The sequence below is a fragment of the Bacillus rossius genome, chromosome 11 (genome assembly GCF_032445375.1).
Source record: "Bacillus rossius redtenbacheri isolate Brsri chromosome 11, Brsri_v3, whole genome shotgun sequence".
NCBI lineage: Eukaryota > Metazoa > Arthropoda > Insecta > Phasmatodea > Bacillidae > Bacillus > Bacillus rossius.
In genome coordinates, this window is record NC_086338.1 from 27895541 (window position 1) to 27916082 (window position 20542).

Here is a 20542-nt window from a genome sequence, read left to right on the forward strand (position 1 = left end):
CTGAAATTTGTAAATGGATAGTAAACCACAAAAAATACATATCACAGTTATTTTGCCCTACCTTGAATAAAATTAAGTTCAATCTTTGTTTATTCATTTGTCTGTTGAATACCTGCAGTTTAAAAAAAGAACTTTGATTAATTTTTAAAAGTGAAGTAGTGTAACAATGAAAAATCAGGGTCAGGGGGTATTGTAATCTGGTCAGGGAAAACCTTGAAAAGTCAAAGAATTTCATTTCATTGTTTGTGTGGCCATCCTGTACTTGGTTGTTAGGTTGCTAATTTTTCAACCAGATATTTACTACACAGCAAACTGTAAAATGTCATGCCATGAGTAACAATTATTATAAAAACTTGCATGACAGTATGTGTAACAGTTTGTGGCTAGTAGATAACTGTAGATATCTGCTCACAAATTTGTGAGGAAACATAAAATGCTAGAAAGCTATAAACAAACATTTATTTAATTAGACCTTAAGTAATAGTAGTGACAAGAAAAGGTGATACAACTGTGTGTGACCCAGAGCCTAAATGACAACATATTTGTCATCCAAGCTTGAGATGGTTGTTATATTTTAGATAGTTCTGTGCCAAAAATGGCTTCAAATCTTTGACTCGGACCCCTTGGTCCTGTTGTAATTGGTGGTATTTTTTCCTTTGTATTTCTACGGTTTCCATGTCTTATTAGTAGGGCCTGGAAAATTTCGGTGTTTTCAGTATGCAAAAAGCGGTACTTTCAAATTAGAAATGCGGTGGTTTAAAGTCGGTATTTTCGTTATGCAATGGAAATTTTACCGGTATTTTAAATGTTGACTAAATTGTGCAGTTTTTGAATATAATAGTTTACATATTTAATAAACAATCCATGTATACTAGGAATAGGCTAATATGCATAATAACAGCCAATTAAATCCAAAACAGTTACACAAAACAGACACGTTGCTATAGATGTTTGCAACTACAAATTTTCTTTTTTTTTTTTTGGCTGCCAATGCCACATGCTTAGCCGACTTCAGGTGTTTGTCAATGAAATCTTTTCTATCCCATGAAACTTTACAGTTGCAAAATTTGCACATCACTGTGCTATTGTCAGTACAATAAAACCCATGTTTCTGATACTGATATGCTCGTATTTAATGGAGTGGAGGAACACGGGGTTGCCACTTGAACAAACCCCAGCGCACAAATGAGAAGAAACTTAGTGTGAACTATACCCCAGATCAATTTTGAGCATCAAAACCATACACGAACACGGCTTATGTAAAAATAAGGTAATTATGCTGAAACACAAGACTTGGGTTAAAGGATACTTTAACCTTGTGTGGATCAAGTAGAAAACATTCGGCTATAAACGAAAGAAATAAGAACAATGCTATCCTGAAATGCTGTGACATGTTTTTGGAGTAGATAATCACAGCGACAGACCGACAGGATGCGCTCCTGCCCTTGCCGTCAGCGATGTTTATTTTGACAGCTCAAGCAATTATCTTTTCCACGTCCCTTCGCAGCGTAAAAAAAAAGAGGAAAAAAACACGCGGACAGTTTCTCACGCAGAAGGTTGAAATAAGGGAGGGAATGTGTTGAATTGTTAGTTGGATGAGGAGGGGGGGGGGAAAATTGTTTTTACATGGTTTGTGGCTCTGGGAGGGATGAGCCTTAGAGAATTAGCAGGGGATGGGAGAGGCAAGCGTCGCGTCACGTATGACGTCAAGCCGCCAGGCGGGTAAGATAACATGACAGCTGAGACGGCTTTTCGTGCGATAGTGGAGGCGCCGAGCTCGTCTAGACACTGCCGCGTGGCCAGTCTAGAGGGGTGGTATCTATTTTTAGACGTCTTTTGTATGCCTGGCTGCTTACAGTACAGCTCTCGCCAAGATAAACTTGAACACATAGAGCCCAACAAAGTGTAACCGACTTGTTTTTCAGCAGATTTTACTCAAATTTTCGACTTTCTCTGCTCAAATTTTTCATGTTTTCTCAAAAAACTGTCGTATAAACGGAATGGACGCATCAGAGGGGGGGTCGCATCGGCGGGATTCTACTGTAATGGTACTTTTCGGGGATATATTCGCAGTGTAATATAGAAATGTTGTGGTTTTCGCGAATGTACTTACTTTTCGCGTTTTCATGCGAAATTCGCGCGAATTTTCGCGAAATTCGCGCGAATTTTCGCAAAATTCGCGATCGCGAAAAATTCCAGGCCCTACTTATTAGGCTTCTGATTTTTTTACACACACACACACACACACAGAGATAATAAAAATTTCACTGAAGTCAAAATTTGATTAGAAAAATATTTGATATTCATGAATATTGTGATATTATATTCTAAATTCTATTCAAATTATTTATAATTTATGTATAAATAATTTGAATAGAATTTAGAATATAATATCACAATATTCATGAATATCAAATATTTTTCTAATCAAATTTTGACTTCAGTGAAATTTTTTTTACACTTCATAGGATTCCAAAAAATATGAAACAAAAATTATAGTAAAATAAAAAAGTGAGTAATATATGTACATGGAACCATTACAAAGAGGTGTAAAATAAAAGAAATAAAATAATACCTTAAACAAATAAATATTAAGTGTTAAATTTGTGTTGTTAATCTGGTTACATACCCAAATTAGAATCTTATTAATTTTAAATCATAATCATTAATTATTTGTTAAAAATAAAACATTGTGTGAATATTGTTGCTACACAAATATAAATTTCTCATAGCCTCGTACTTTTTACTTTTTTTCCAACATTTTTTTTGTGAATGTGTCGGTCATGATGTGGCAACATATAATTTGAAAAAAAAAGTAAACTATTCAATTTGAAATGTTGAATTGAATATCAAATTTTTCAGGAATATGAAATTATTCACTAATTTCAAATATTTTTGGAGTAATTGTAGATCCCCATAGTAATTATTTTTTTAGTATTTGTTAATTTTAAATTGTTTGCAGGCCAGTGTTTCAATACCCATACCTAAGGAGCACCATCGGTTCATCCTGGGCAAGAGCGGGACGAAGCTGAAAGACTTGGAGAAGAACACGGCCACGAAGATCTCTGTGCCGAGCATGGCGGACCCTTCGGACAAGATCACCGTCACGGGCACCAAGGAGGGCATTGAGAAGGCAGTGCACATGATCAAAGTCACCTCTGACGAGCAGGTAAACTAGTGTGGTTTGGCACAAGTCAGTTCACTTCATCAACGTTTTTGGTTTGACAGCCGAAGGTTCTTCAGTCGTTTCTGAGAAACTTATTTCTTTAGAAAACAAAGTTTGTTGTTCTATTTTATGGATTTTTTTTTGTGTGGAATGACAGCTCGATGTTTTACTTGAATCTGTTAAAGTGCACATGTTCATATGAAGAGTGTTATTTGTTTGGCTAGAGTGGATAAATTGGTATGCCACCTGGTGATCTTTATAATTTATTTCTTTTTGAGATGGCAGAATAAGCTCATTAATTAAAACCAGACTTCTAGGTAAATCTTTTGACATAAGGTTTATAATTATAACTTTTTGCAATGTTTTATAATTTTAACAGTTCATTATATTATTTTCATTATTAAGTATGAAATCAGTTTTTTTTTTCCAGATGCATATGTGATAGTTGTGATAAAATATCACATTCTTATTTTGCCCCTTGTGCCGAATACATGCAGTGTATATTTTATTATTTTCACACTTCTGAATCTTGAAAATATATATGAGATGGCAGCCATGCTACAATCTAATAAATTTTTATATATATATATATATATATATATATATATATATATATATATATATATATATATATATATATATATATATACATTATATATATATATATATATATATATATATATATACATTATTTACTACTATGATTTAGTGGAGCCAAATTCTGGAAACAAACTAAATAACATTGTTATTACCTAAAATCTTTTGAGACCAAGATAGAATCTTTTGATTTCTGTCTCCTCCCCCTTGAACTTTTTTTTATATATATATATATAAAAAAGTTCAAGGGGGAGGAGACAGAAATCAAAAGATTCTATCTTGGTCTCAAAAGATTTTAGGTAATAACAATGTTATTTAGTTTGTTTCCAGAATTTGGCTCCACTAAATCATAGTAGTAAATAATGTAATGGAATGCCTGATGTTAATAGTGACTGGCTGCTACAAATAGTTTTCCTCGTGAAGTCATTACTTTTAGCATTTAAATGATATTTGGGGAATGACTATAGCATAATAATGCTGTTAATGCACACACTTCATTGTACTCTTTCTAAAGGTCTTTATGTGTGCTATCTGCTTTAACGGAGGTAAATTTTCAATATCATACCATAAAAACTTATTTTATAAAAACTGTTAAAACCATTATGTCAGCTTTTAGTTTCAATCGCTCCCCTTTCAATCAAGTCATCTTAATTAGTGTTTCTGCTTGTTGCAACAGCATCCTGCTCATGTTCAGGGGATAGGGACAAGATTATATGGTGAACTGGGATAAAACTGAAATAACAACGAAATGCGTGTCAATACACAAATAACACCGAAATGCAAGTTAATGCACCACAAAGCATCAAAATGCAACTGAAATCACTAAAATATCAGCCTTTTTTTAATCAAAAATTCAACTGAAATCACAAAAACTGATTTCTTTTAGTATAAAAAAAACTTTAGGAATGTAACATATTTAGTATGGAGATTTTACCAAATTGATATACTAAATAGATTGAATTAATTTTACTTTTTTTTTAATCTTTGAACAGTTATTATTAACTTGTATTTATTATATCATTGGTATATTTTTCAAACACAATACTTGCAGATTTATTTTTGTTGTTTCGAGTATTTAGAAATGCTTATTACAAATTTGATATCGTAAAAGAAAATCACATGTCGGTCCCAATAAACTCTTAGTTGAATGAAGTATTATGAAACATTTAAGTGTCATATTTGTTTAATAATATGCTATATTTATGAATAAACAGAGTTCATTAAAAAAAATACCGAAATCTTCTGTTTTACAAACTAAATTAACTTTAAAAAAATGAAACCATTAAATCTTGTCCTTATTAATGAAGCTCAATTTGAGTACTGTATACAGGTTTCATCTTTTTAATTTTTATTTTAAGTAAATTATACACGCAGATGTTGGAGATGACGGTGGAAGTAACAGTATTTTTCCCCCCCTTCCAGTCGAAGCAGGCGTACGAGCGTGTGATGGTGCCCAAGATGTACCACCCGTTCATCTGCGGGGCCCACAACGAGCGGCTGAACGCTCTGATCGACGAGACCAGCGTGCGCATCAACGTGCCGCCGCTCTCAGTCATGAAGGACGAGATCACCATCGCCGGCGAGAAGGAAGGGGTTATGAAGGCCAAGGAAACAATACTCAGCATCTATCAGGACATGGTTAGCTGGCACATTTTAGGTGTACAGTAAATTATAGACTCATGTCGTGATCATTCATTCGTAGTTTCCAGAAAAAAAGTTTGTTGGTGAAATTTGTACTAATTTTGACCCAAAACCCTCCTCCCAATCCCAAATATTACACTTTTTATTTTAGTCAGTGTTTTGCAGTGTTTTTTCATACTTAGTCTTTCTACAAAAATATGCACTTGTTGACCAGTCCAGGGAGTGTAGTTTATTTTTTTTTTTCACAGCCCAATTTTATGTTTCTAGAACTAATACCAGTGTCCGACTGAAACACAGTTTCGCAAAATATTCGTCTGCCACGTGTAACCTCTGTAGTGTTTTCCACGCCGGTTCACGTGAGATCTTTGCCTGCATGCAAGCCTTTACATGAAAGTACAGTAGAACCCCGATTTTGCGAACACGGATTTAACGAAAACAGCGATTTAACGTAAAGGTTTTCAGGAACCATTAAAAAAACACCAATTTATTAAATTAATAATATAGATTTCCAAAAAATGAAAGTAAATAGTAATGGAATCTTATTAAAAATTACACTTTGTGGTGTCAATAATAGAATGTAGGTACTATATATTAATATGTGCCTTTGCATCATCTGTCCAAATACGAAAAAATTAAAAAAGTTGTTCAAATTGCTTAAAAACTGCGGGCGCTGTAACTGAATTGCGTAGGTGCGCGCGCCTGGATAGATAGACTGTCCGCGACACATGACGTCATGAAGGGTTTCTTTGTCCGCATCCCCCTCCCCCTCTCTATGCCTGGCTTGACTCACCACGTTATCTTCCAAACACGCCCGCATAGTAACAGTGCTAGCCAATAATCACACGTTTCCAAATATTCCCTTTCCCATCCTCCAGGTTTTTTCAACTTGTGACCACGTCACACCAATACGCCATTATCATTATTCTCTAGAGGTGTAAAAGTAACGAAAAAAAGCGTCCCCGTATGTATTCGTTACTATAACAATTAGTACTTGTTACTATCGTATCACGTTACATTACTCGTTACTTCTGATACCGCATAACATGCTATGTTATGTTGCAGCAACGAATCGAGTCGTATTGCGTACGCGTGCAGTATGATGTCGCGTAAATAATAATAAATAGAATATAAACAATTAACAATATTTGATAATTAACAGTTTTTGTTAACCAAGAAACAATTAAATCTCATTAGAGCGGCTTTTTTATACTATCTATTTTAAGATAAGAACAAAAAAAAACGTGAAAATACGCGATAATAAAAACATATTTCTAATTTGTAAACAATACTTTCTTACGTTGTTTCTTTTCCAATCTCAAACTTTGTCTACACACACAATACCTTTAATAAACAGTAAAAAACTTTGACGACGAATTTCCAAATTATACTTTACTTAATAAACAAACATCGTTCTTTGTAACGCAAATTCATCGAATATGCGCGCGCATGCGTAAAACATACGAAAAATGCGAGTAACGAGATGCAGCCGTGTGTAACGTTTCGTTACTCGTTACTAGATGGCGCACCTGTTACTCGGTACCGAATACATACGGTTTGCTACAGCTTTATTATTCTCAGTAGGAGCTTTGTGCGCGGTGTTTAGTTTGTGGAATACGTTTTTTATAAGTGCTGCGCAGCTCAGCGAACAAAGAGAGTCAGCCGGCGGCTACGCCGCGCCGTAATAGCAGCTGACCGAGTACAATGACCTTTCTCCGCGTACGGCGCGCTATTGACGGAAATTTTCCATTAATTTGCGGCCAATTTTTTTATTTTTTACTGTGACACAATGTGTATGTAGCTCGTATTTGTTATAAACGCTGCAGGTTGCGACTGTATTTTAATACACTTTAACGTATTTCTTACACTTTACATATTTTTAAACTTTTATTTTATGCCTCATTTTTCACGGTTTCTGAAAATCTGTATGTACGACCGAGGTGTACGAACGAACCGGGGGCCGTACGAGCGAGATTAAAAGACGTTGAAGATGTAAAGTTGACGAAGTCTGAGATAGCACGGCAGCACAAGATATCAGCGTCGACCCTGTCTACGATATGGAAACGGTAGGGACGCGATTATGAGTGCGGGGGTCATTGAAAATCGGAAAATCGGATTTAACGAAACATCGATTTAGAGTAAACATTTTCGGTAACCATAGCACTTCGTTAAATCGGGGTTCTACTGTAACTTCATAAGATTTTACTTAGTTTCGAAGTAGAATTTCTCGAAGAAAAGACTGCGTAGGCTTAAGGGCAGAAACGTGAAGTCCGCTGCATTTCCACGCGCGCACACACTTCAACGCCAGCCAGCCCAGTTCTTTTCCTTGCTCCGTCGGTCTGGCGAACTCGCCTTGCACTCATGGTCGGGTGTTCTCCGATGACTTCATCATGGGTGCTCGCAACTTGCTGGTGCTGGAATGGAAACAAAACACCAAGTGGGCAGTGATAATTATATGAACTGTGTTTCCAAAATCAATACATAATGTAGTAGTAAATACAGTAGAACCCTGTTATAATGTTTTTCAAGGGAGCACAAGAAAAAAACATTATAAGCAGGAAAACGTTATAAGCAGGAAATCTCAATTAAGCACTTAACAATGTTCGAGCTTTGTACCAATGGACTCACCAAGCTATGTAAACAACGTTAATGTTAAAACCAAAGATAGTATACTTGATACATGAATTTTCTGAAACAAGCCAACAATTTTTCAACTTTGTCTTGTTCCCTGGTTAAATTTTGTTTGTCTTTAAAGATACACTGCCACATTTTTTGTAAAATTGTCTCACGATTCATGATGACAACAGTAAGAGTGAGAACGTCTACTCCTTCGCCACCTGAAAATATTTAATTTTGGGATTCCTACGTATGAATGAAAAAAAATTATTTGTAAGCAATAGAAAACACTTTTAGTTATGCCCTCGCTCAATGGTTGGCAACTTAAATATCGTAGGACTATGCACGTGCAATTGAATACCCACTGGAATGGCAAGGAAGAGAAGAAACTGACACGTAGGTAACTATGAACATTGTGTACCTTCAGTATATTGCATAAAATTGTATTTTAACAAACTTCATGTATTGTATGGCAGTGATTGTAAACATAAACATACATTAAGCAAACTTTTTATCGTAAGTGTTGGAATAATTTGGTTTGAAAACATTTTTTCCCCATTTATTGAATGTTAGAAAGCAAACATTATAAGCAGGAAATTACACTATTTATGAACATTATATGCAGGAAATAAATACATTGTCCTTATGGGGGTAATATTGGGACTTTAAAAATATGACATTATAAGCAGGAAAACATTATATGCAGGAACATTATAACAGGGTTCTACTGTAGTAACGTTAAATTATTGGTGAATGGTGACATGAGAGTTATGAAGGAAAAAATCTGACGTATTAAACTTCTGAGCTTATCAGTGCTGCATTTTAAAATTTACTTCATTTCCTCTGATATTTTGCTTTGAATCTTTTTCTCGAATATTGAATCCTTCGAATAGTAAGTATTTAAAGATTTTATTGGCCCATTTCTATAAAAAAACATTTAATCACCTATTCTAAATCATTTTTTTTAAACTGCAAAAAATAATCTCTTTAATTTGATATGCCATCTTTTACTTAAGTACATATGTTTAATTTTATTTCAGGAGAAGAAGTGCACCATCGTGTCTGTGGAAGTCCCGAAATCGCAGCACAAGTACGTGATTGGCCCCAGAGGGAACACCATCGCGGAGATCCTGCAGCAGACGGGCGTCAGCGTGGAAATGCCCCCCAACGACACCAGCACGGGAACCATCACCTTGCGGGGCCCCCACGACAAGCTGGGGCTTGGTAAGTCACCGGCTCCGATGGTCTAGTAACAAGTACGTCCGTCCACAGCAGAGTGCAGTACGTAATTTATTTCTAATGTTGATTTTACACATTTCTTCATCCACACGTCTCTGATGCGTTCCCATATAAAATTAGCGTAGAGATTCTTGGTGACTTATGTGAACTGCAGTCCTATATTACATTTATTCAAAGTTGAAAAAACTTATTTCAAATTATAAAGCAGAATTTTTAAATGAAATGCAAACTGATGTTAAAGAATTTGTTCAGTGTGATATGTCTCTGCCTTTTTGTTTATGACTCTATGAATGTTACTATGTTTTATCGCATAATTGTTGCACTATTTATGCTAAAATCAAGTTTGAAAAGTAAGGGTGCATTTCCTTTGGGGTAAAGTTATTCATAAAAACAAAACATTTTGCATGGAAAGTACATTTAATTAAAAAGTAGAGCATACAAAAAAAAAACCAAACAATATTAATTAACATTTTGTGCAACTTGAGACATTTTGTTCAACTTAAAATATTAAAACAAAAATTGTGACCCGAATGTCAGCCAGAACTAACGCATAACTATCGCCCTCGTACGCATTAACCACGAAAGACTGCGGGCTGGCTATCTTTACTTGAAACACAGAGTGCGCACTTTGCATGCAATTAGCAAGCAATCGTTATCGATACTTGACTACATGCGCGATAATTCTTAAATTGCAGTGCCTTTGGATGGGAACTAAATGATTTTGTTTTAGCCCGTTGCGTAATACAAAGGCGTTAAAAACACAAAACATGGTTTCATAATTATTCTACTGCAGCTATGAAGGAAAATGGGTTTTCTCATGGGTGAGTTCGGTACAGGTATCATTTTGGTCTCTAGATACGTAGTTCTATATGCGTGACTTTAAAAAAGTTAACTGTCTATTATTGCATGATGGTGATGTACTGTTAATATGTGTTTTTACACATAAGGGATTTAAATAATTATAAAATTAACAATTGTTGTGATCTCCATTTTTGAAAATCTGAATAACTACTGTGAACCATAAGTTTATTATCTAAATAGAAAAATTTAATGACCAAATTACTACTAGAGCTCTGAATAGTTTTAAGAATTCTGGTGTGAGAGTAATTTCCTAGAGTTGTGACTATTCCATGTAGGAGGGGGAGGGAAAATCTGTAAACAGTATGTTTGATAAGTACAGTAGAATCTCGCCGATGCGTCCATTCCGTTTATACGACCGTTTATTGAAGAACTGTGAAAAATTTGAGCAGAGAAAGTCGAAAATTTGAGTAAAATCGGCTGAAAAACAAGTCTGTTACACTTTGTTGGACGCTATGTGTTCACATTTATCTTGGCGAGCGCTGTACTGTAAGCAGGCATGCATACAAAAGACGGCTAAAAATAGATACCACCCTTCTAGACTGTCCACGCTAGCCAATACCGGTAAAGTGTGCGCATCACCTGATAGCATCTACGCGCGCGTCTATTGCAGTCCCAGTCCCGTGCCGACGTACTAGGTGCTTCAAGTGTGCGTGAGAGATAAGATAAAGAAGGTGAAGAGGGCGAGACCTGCCAGCCAATATATTTGTGGGAGGGGGAGACAGATAAAAGAGAGCGAGCCCTGCAGCAAGCGGAAGTGGTCAAGGTCGACATTTACCGTCACACTCTCGCTAGCTAACGATGCTGCTGGTCGCCCCCCCCCCCCCCCCCCAATCTTTTTCTCGATTTCTCTCTCTTTCTCTCTCTCTCTCTCTCTCACACACACACACACACACACACACACACGCGCTTACCCTACTTCTCGCATTCCTGCACGTCAGCCGGATGGACCAGAGCGGGTCGTTACCACAACGCCGAAATACCACAACGCCGAACGTACAATAACGCCGAATACCATAACGCCGAATTCCAAATTGACCACAACGCCGACGACCCGAAAACTGCTGTGTACCACAACGCCGAATGCCCACAACGCCGAATGACCATAACGCCGAAAAATGTTGCTGCGGGAGTGCCAAATGAGCAAACTGAAAACAACTAAATGAATTTATGTGTGTTTCTCAAAAGTACCTTAACGCCGAAATACCACAACGCCGAATGCCATAACGCCGAATCGGTAATTGACAATAACGCAGAATTCAATGTTGACGATAACGCCGAAATCCAAATTGACCATAACGCCGAATCCATACTTGACCACAACGCCGAATCCGTATTTGACCACAGCGCCGAATCCCTAGCGTGTTGCCTACCAGCCAGGAACCTAAACGCAGTATTTGGAAACTTATTTTCTTTATAACGAAAGCAGCAAAGTTTAGAATCTTATCTGTAGTTGTAAAGTGGCACAATTAATTAAAGTAAGTTATAATTGTCAGTTATTATATGAATTATTAGCGATGATTAGTAGCCCCGGATACTTGGTGAACGGAATAGTTATTTATAAAATCATTCCTCTCGAGCTGTCTCCTCAGTTAATGCTTCGTTATCATTTCATGATAGCATTTAAACTCACTTCCATGTATCATTATTAACCCGCATGCCTAAGTTTCATTGTGCACTGTGGAGGTACATATAACTGAAGTAGCTATTCAAATGCTTGGAAAACATTTAAGTCTTGCAAGATGACTACATAACATAATTATGCATTTTATTAAGGTGGTTTGGACGCAATAATAGTTGTAGTTTTATATTTGTACCAAACAATGTCCAACTTTTAAACATTGATTCCGGTTTTCAATGGTTTCCCGAAAGGATAATGCTGAAATGGCGCGGTTGAGATATTCGGGCGTTTTTAGGGTATTGAAAATTACATTTCATAAATTCCTTACATATCGCAGGGGTTTGTGAATTTTTTCATGTTAAGAATAAATCTTGTTCTAGCCGCAAATGCGTTCTTAAATGCGATATAAATGTGTTTAACAAAAAAAAAAATAAGCATAGTACACCTAATAATTTTTTCTTGAACCATTCGTATTTATGTTAAAGATTTAATGAAAGTATAATTAGCGAACATATTTTGCTGATTTTTTTTATTCCCAGGGGCTTTATCTTGAGCCTAGCATAGATAGAAATTAGTATGATGCAATAAATAATAAATTAAATATTATTTACTTGGATACTGTAAATTGTATGCACCTAATTATAAATTTATCTTATTAAAGCGTAGCGACGAATTAGTGAAATAGCATGTATGTAAACTGATAGAGCTAGAGTTAGGTCCCGTTCGTAAGTTTACTGCGTTCAAGAAAGGTAATTGGTTCGTGCAGGAGCCCAAGAACAAACTATTCTCTATACCGCGAGGGTAAACGTTGCTTTAGAAGAGCCCGCTAGAATGCGTGTAGTGCTCTGCTAGGAGTTGCTTGGCGCGGCCAGTGTGCTAAGGAAGGCGCGCTGTTGTCACTTACTCGTCTGTTCTTTTCCAAGTGAACGAAGAGCGCCGGAAAGTCCAGAACACAAAACGTGACAACTTCGTAGTCGACAGTGTGAATATTTATGTAAACTAAATATATGTATGTTCATTTAGAAAGCGTAGGTCAGATATTCTATTGGGTTTGCCATAAATGTACGTTGCCGTGATGCAGTAGGTACTGTGCGTATAGTGAAAAATCGTTACGTTTTTCTAGTAAGGCCTGTTCTAAAATGCAACGGTAACGGAACAGACGGGATCGAAAACGAAAACGGATCGTTGTTCCGTTCCGTCCGTATTTTTCTCTTTCTACAACTACACAGACCCGTAAGAAAAACAGCCGGTAAATAGCAAGCGTGACGTCACATAAATCTAAGAGTATCAAATTAATTACTTTTTAAATCTTTGTATATGTACGGTAGTATATCTGGAAATATATTAAATAAACATTTGGAAAGGAATTCCGAAATAATGGAAGGCATAAATCTCCTCGTGTTACGTTTAAACATTTCATTTTAAAGTTTTTCTCCAACTTGTCATATATTATTTTACCATGAAAATCAGCAGTTCGTTAAAATTCATCACGACGAAAAACACGCGAACAATCAAATCACAACACTTGTTTCCATTTTGTTTCTGTAAAATAAAAATAAAAAAATAAAAATTTAACAAAAATAAATCAAAACAAATTGAGGGAGGTTATGCTGTCCACCCTGGATAGTCAAGGTCACTGTGCGGAATGAGCGTTTTGTTGTAGGAGTGTGGGGGTGGTGGTGGAGGTTTAAACCAAATATTTTAGAATGACAATATAGGAAACTCGAGACTTTTAACATGATGAAAGCTGGCGACACCCGACAGCAGCGACCCTGGTGGCTTTGCCTAAAGGAACGCCCGCGAAATTAAAATTCCCATGTATTACAATGGGAGATACCAGCACAAATTTTCTCTCGTCTCTTGAAATATTGTTGTTATCGTGAAATGAATTTACGGTCAATATATTTTTACTGAAACAGAGTATTCATATTTCAAAACAGTTACCCAATTTACAGAGCTATATTGATTTTTAAGACCATTAAATATAGTGTTACTGTAAACATAACAGACAACCAAATGACGCAAATCAGACAGTTTTTAATAATGAAACATACTTAACTCTAAACCTGAAATTTTGTAAATCACATCAATACTATAATAAAACAGTAGTTTTTTTTTTCTGTCTGTCTGTCTGTCTGTCTGTTTGTACGCGGTGTTCTACGAAATTACTTTACGAATTTTAATGGGGTTTTCAAGTTAACTTGAGCGTAGCAGTGAAAGAAATATAAGCTTTATTTCATCAAAATCGGCTGAAGGAAAGAAAAGAAATCTTAATTTTATGACATACAATATAATCATTATAAGAAGCCATTAAGTTTTGCTATTGTAAGGAACTAAGTAGAGAGTAAGAAAAAATAAAGATCCTGACAGTTTGTAGTTTCGCATATTTGTTTCAATTTTCAATACCCTTTTTGCAGAAAATCATGTTTCATAGACACATAAATAGTGAGTGTGTGTCATTTCTCTATGCCCACGAGGTCTCGCCGTGTCAATTTTCTCCTTGGGGCGAACCCGTCCGCTTTATTAAATAAACAGCTTTTATCGTTGAATGATTTCATGATTTATTTCTGCTCTCATAAAAAAGATAGTTTTATAGACATTCAATATGGTGTCTCTCTCTCTGAAAATCAATCTATGAATCATTACAAATTTATTTCCTTTATTCATATCAGGATCTTTGTTTGTTGTGGTTGCGTGTTTTTCTGGTAATTGTTACAATATGTAAGGTTGTGTTTGGTTGCAAGTTTGTGTTTTATTATTGTGCGAGTTTTCGGGTTGGTTTCCATCTCTTCAAGCTGCCAGCAAAGATAAGAAATAATAGCTGAAAGGAATGAGTATGTGAAGTAGGTTTCATTGTTTAATATTCACCAAAATTTCACATTATCTATTTTCCAATTCGATACAACCAAAACATTATGTTAAAGTGTTTTATCTTTTGTTTTAAAACTTGAAATCTGCATAGCTGCCGAGTACATGTTGAGAATAACTTCATACGCCTCCTACAACACAATTCAGACAAGGAAATTGATACGAATGACGAAAGAGCAATCAATAGTTGCCTTTGTTCCATTCAATATATTGTGTTTTAGATTGGGGGCAACTCCGTAGTGAATATGGCCTTCCTGTTCCCTAAATTCTACCCGATCAACCACGCTTCAATCGCGAATATGTTGCTGAGACTAGCTACAATACTGCAGCATTGACCACCACAGTAAATGATCAGTGTGGTCGTTTCAATCTAGAACAAATTGATATATTTCAAACAGTCATACGAAGCGTACTTCATAATGAAGCTATTTTTCTTGGACGCCCCCGGTGGTACTGGAAAAACCTTCGTGACAACAGCAATTCTCGCTGAGATCAGGCGAAAAGGTAAGATTGCCCTGGCAGAGGCTTCATCAGGAATTGAAGCTACTTTACTCCCTGGTGGAAAAACAGCTCATGCTATGTTAAAAATTCCAATCGATTTAGACACTAATGAATCACCAACATGTTTGATAACAAGAAATTGTGATATGGCAAAAGTGTTACAAGTTTGCTCGCTAATCGTTTGGGATGAATGCACGATGGCGAATAAAAAAGCAGTTGAAGCTGCGGACAGGACATTACGCGACATTAGGTGCGATGAAAGGCCAATGGGGAATGTCACACTACTCTCTTCTGGAGATTTTCGGCAAACTCTACCAGTTGTAAGTCGAGGGACTATAGCCGATGAATTCAAAGCATTACTGAAGAATTCTTACCTCTGGCCTCGAATAAAAAAACTGCAATTAACAATTAACATGAGAGCACAGTTGGGTGGTAATTTTCATGCGCAAGAATTTTCCGGTGTTCTATTAAAAGTTGGAGTAGGTGCCCTCCCTGAGCAACACGGTCAGGTGACGCTTCCAGAAATACTTGGCAGAGTCTTATCTTCAGAAGACGAACTCATACGTTCGGTATTCGGGGATCTGTCAAACATACAACACCAGGAACATACGTGGTTATGTTGACGTGCCATACTCACTCCAAGAAATGACCAAGCTGCTGCAATCAATGAAAAAATTTTAAACAAATTGAATGGGGCTGAAGTGGTTTACACATCGTTTAACAGCGTCCTTAATCAGGACGATGCCAGTAATTATCCAGTTGAGTTTTTGAGTTCTCTCACTGCAAGTGGTCTTCCTGATCACAAAATTGCTCTCAAAGTCGGTGTTCCAATAATGCTTCTGAAGAACCTTACTCCCCCAAAATTGTGCAATGGAACCCGACTTAAAGTAACTGCTCTACAACGAAATATAATCGAAGCTGAGATTCTTATTGGATGTGGCTCAGGTGAAACTGTTTTCATACCACGCATACCGATCATCCCGAATAACTTCCCTTTCGGGTTCAAGCACACAAAGTTTCCAATAGCAGTTTGTTTCGCGATGACAATAAAAAAGTCTCAGGGTCAGAGCCTTAAGGCAGCTGGTGTCGACTTAAGATCTGATTGTTTTTCCCAGATGTATGTGGCTTGCTCGCGGGTCAGTTATGCAGACAATCTTTACATTCTAGCTCAAGACGGGAAAACAGTAAATGTGGTTTACAAAGAAATTTTATGAAGTGTCTTCCCGACATTACATTTGAAAGTAGAAACATATTTACCCAAAATTTAGGTAGTAACATATTTTTATTGCAAAGACTAAAATAGAGGTGAGAAAAATAATCATTTGTGAACATAAGAAAACTACTACAACTGTATCAACTGTTATGTTATAATGTTAAAAATTTCTAAATGGTGCAAGATAATACAAAATTCCATGCGGAAAAAGTCGTGGGCAGCAGCTACGTATGGTTATAGGTATAGGGCTATGCATGCTGATTTTTCATATGCTGCATGGATGCGAACATGTAAGAATAATCTATCTATCTACTATAGTAAAACAGTAGTTCTTTTTCTGTCTGTCTGTCTGTTTGTACGCGGTGTTCTACACAATTACTATACGAATTTCAATGGGGTCTTGCGTATAACAGTCATTACCTAATCATTTGCCTTCAATGCAGTTACCTTATTTCACGTCCAGCGAAGCGGGCAGGTTCGGCTAGTATTTTATAAATATTCCGTGAAAGTTGAAAAAAAATTCCTCAAGGAACTGCTTAAAGTGAAAAAAACAACTTAAAAATTGAATATGAATTGTCCCGAAAAAAATTAAGTATTTTTAATGTTGCTAATTGAAGTCAACCAAACACTTATAAAATTGAGATTAATTTAATTTATTTAACATAACCAAACACTTAAAACTAATTTACATTATTTTTATGTTGAAAACCAAACATAAAACCTTTGAAATCAGTAATTTAGGTAAACTGCTTGAAATACTACAGTGACAACTAAGTCATTCAGCATGAGTGGAGCGCAAAAATACAAATTTGAGGATATTTAAATTATTTTTTAGGTAATGCTCTGGTTTAAAAATATTCAATAAAAATTTAAAAACAAAATTATATTAAAAATAGATTAAAAAATATTTTAAAACATTGAATGTTGAAATATGTATCATTGTTTCCAATAAGGCACTATCATTTTTAAACAGTGGATTAGGAATATTTGATTTAAACTCTACACAAGTAAACATGGCTATAGCAAATATTGTAGTTCCTATTAAGATATTTGGCTATAGTTTCAGCCTTCGGAAAACTAAAAAACGACTTCTAACAGCTAGATACATCGTAATTATTGCAACCAAACATTGCATAAACTTTTCCAGTCATTATAAATAACTTAAACAGGAGAAAACAAAGAAAAAACATCCATTCAAAATTATCAAAATAACATTGTCTCAAATGCGCTTACAACGTAGGTCCAGGCTAGGCCGCCAGAATGCGCTGCTGAATGTGTCGCCCGTTTTTTGACGACTTTCCTATATTGTCCTAAAATATTTGGTTGAACCATCCTCACACTACCATAACCTGTTTAGGGACTTAAGTGGGGGGGGGGGGGGGCGGGGTGGTACATATCCCACATTGTAAACAAACAACGTCTACTATCAACTACTAAGTACTATAACTACTATTATAAACGTTCATTTTGTAGTGTGTCAACGATGTGAGGGATATAATAGACTATAGATGATGATAATACACACAGATTTACGCAATTACTGAATGCTGGTTGTGATCTGCCATACCACTGGCGCTAAAATACTAAATTCTTCCACGCTTGATAACTTAAAAAAAATTTATTTTCATATTTGAATTATTTTCACCTTGTAAACACCGCTCTTAAAGTGACAATAGATGGTTAACACCACTATGCAAGACTAATTTATATTCAAAGTCATCCACCAATGCCTTGTCATAAGCTTGGAACAGTTTACCGGCATCAGATTAGTCATCCCATACCTGAGGGGATGACACTGACATCACGCAAAATGTTTATTCAGATCTGTATAATTGTGGGTGTGAGTGTACATGAACGTAATAGAATTGTAATTTTTTACATTAGTACTTAGTCTGCCACTTAGGAGTGTTTTTGTGTATTTGTAACATTTATGTAATTGTATCGTTTGAGCATTGATTTTAAAATAACATATCAATAAAAATAAAGTGTATTTTAAATGTGTCCAGTGTAAGGAACGTTAGCGCTTTTAAAGACGTTCATAAATGAGAATGAATGACTGGAATATCAGGTGTAGGAATAGCGATATATATACACATAAGCATAAAAGTGACTGCCTTAGACTTTCTCATGCCAGGTAGGCATGAATACTTATCAGCAGAAGTACGTCATAAGCATAGGGATATTGCCGTTAGGGTCCTGTACAAGCAAAAAAATAATAATATATAGGTATATTCCATATAATAATTAAACTGAAGACTGTTCATGGTAAATTTAACACTTCTGAGCACGTGGTTACTTTTTTCTCTCGATCAATTTGTATCCTTTCACTACTTATTTATGCTAAATATTTATATTTTTCTATTCAGGATAGTCTGTTTTTTTCAAACCAACAAAAATTATATGTCCGAAACCTCCACGAAATATAATATTGGTTGTTGTTATTCAAATAGTAGTGATTTTCAAAGTGTCCACTTTACCGTGAACGGCCTACCTTGAAAATGAATTATGTAACATGTTAGAAAAATATTAAGATATAATCTTATTAGATTATTTCAACATAAATATGTTAAAACTTTCCGCTGTGAAACAGTTCTACGCAGGAATACTAAATATTGCGCAACGATTTAAAGTGGCCGCCTGATAGCGGGTATGTTTTTAATGTTCGAGGCGTGGGAAGGGCGGGAGAGCTAAGAGCGATACAGACACGCGCATCAAGGTCCTAACGACTATATCCGCCAGGCGGTCTTCTGACATGCAGCAACATTGTCGAAGACTCCCCTCTAAGGCAATTTCAGTGGGGATCCTATCATTTTATGACGAAATATTAAATATGAAGGTTTTTTTGCACGTTCCTAAACCATTTTCAAGTCAGTGAAACTTTATTTTCAAACCTAAAATTGACGGTGAAAATAACCACTTTAGCCATTTTCAGCTTCCAAAAGAGGTTATTTATATAGAGGATTGTATAAGCTGGCATCAATGGTCTAGGAACACGTGTAACATATGTTAAGTGGTATTGGTAGCAAGTGCCGAGCACACACGCGGTACACTTGTGTGATACGTGAACTGCTGAAGCTCTGCACAGTATTTATAGTGGCCGGTCTAAACAACATCCTTAAATAATTTCACATAACTGGATATAATAACCCAAAGATATCACATGAATACCAGAAGAACCTCGTATTTTACAAAAAAATTCGAAAACTCAGCAATTATAAAAAAAAGAAGAAATTATTTCGTAATGGGTATATTTCAGCATATTGCCTATCGCATGTAATTTCATTCTGAATAATTTAATATTGGTTTTTACTTATTGTATGCTCATGTAACATGCATATTTTGTCTTTAACAAGCTGTTTTGAGAAAAATATGCAAACTATGCTTACAACTAATGTATACAGAATTAACGATATTTATAATAAACATCAAACTGTGAATTTTTCACACTTGAACGCCTTTAAGGGGCCCGCCTATTGCAACGCCCTTAAGTTCATTTGTATCCAGCTAGTACATTTTCTGAAATAGCACCCTAAACACCCCAGTTTTGGCTATTTAGACGCGACCTAAAAGGTGTTTATATTGCGCATGTTTTCTTGAAAGAAGTGTGTGTTTTTTTTTCGTAGATAAACAGCATAAAGACACTTTACTAAATCTGTAAAAAATTATTCTGACATGCTACAATGCAGTTTAGGCACATGTAGGCGAGCTCCTTAGGGAAATGCCAGTTAGTTTTACAGTGGTTATAATTTTTTTAAATATAAATATAGTAGGCTTATTGGTATTAAAGAATCTCTTCATTATTTCGACAGTATTATACAATTATGTATAGCCTATTTACATTATTTTTATAGCAATGAATCAAATAGTTTTTAAATTTATGCACCTAAAGTATTGTAAATATTGTTATGAAAATAGCCTAAAATGGTATAATACTTTTTTTTTGCAGACAAGTGGTGCACTATTTGCAAAATGCTTACATTTTAAAAAAAACTTTATGTGTAAATTACGAACAACAAACTACTACACTTATTGAGACAAATGTTTTAAGACGCTCGTCCACTCACAGGTTACTTGTGTGAATGAGACACTAAAACGATATACCGCCCTTATCCTCGGTGCCTCCAACTCTTGAGTCGCCCTTCACGCACAAGCAATTTAACGAGCATGCAGCGTTTTCATTGTGCAGCGTGTACCTACGGGACTTTAAGCGGTAACCCTATCATTT

General features: G+C 35.7%; 1 protein-coding gene across 1 annotated transcript in view; it reads left to right on the top strand.

Annotated features, from left to right (window-relative positions):
- The window catches only part of LOC134536731 (vigilin), an 80356-nt gene that overhangs the window by 16660 nt on the left and 43154 nt on the right, over positions 1-20542 (top strand). Inside the window, exons 5-7 of the mRNA XM_063376621.1 lie at positions 2963-3169; positions 5186-5401; positions 9058-9241. Of these exons, the coding sequence (XP_063232691.1) occupies positions 2963-3169; positions 5186-5401; positions 9058-9241 (607 nt within the window). The remainder of the gene's footprint in view (positions 1-2962; positions 3170-5185; positions 5402-9057; positions 9242-20542) is intronic.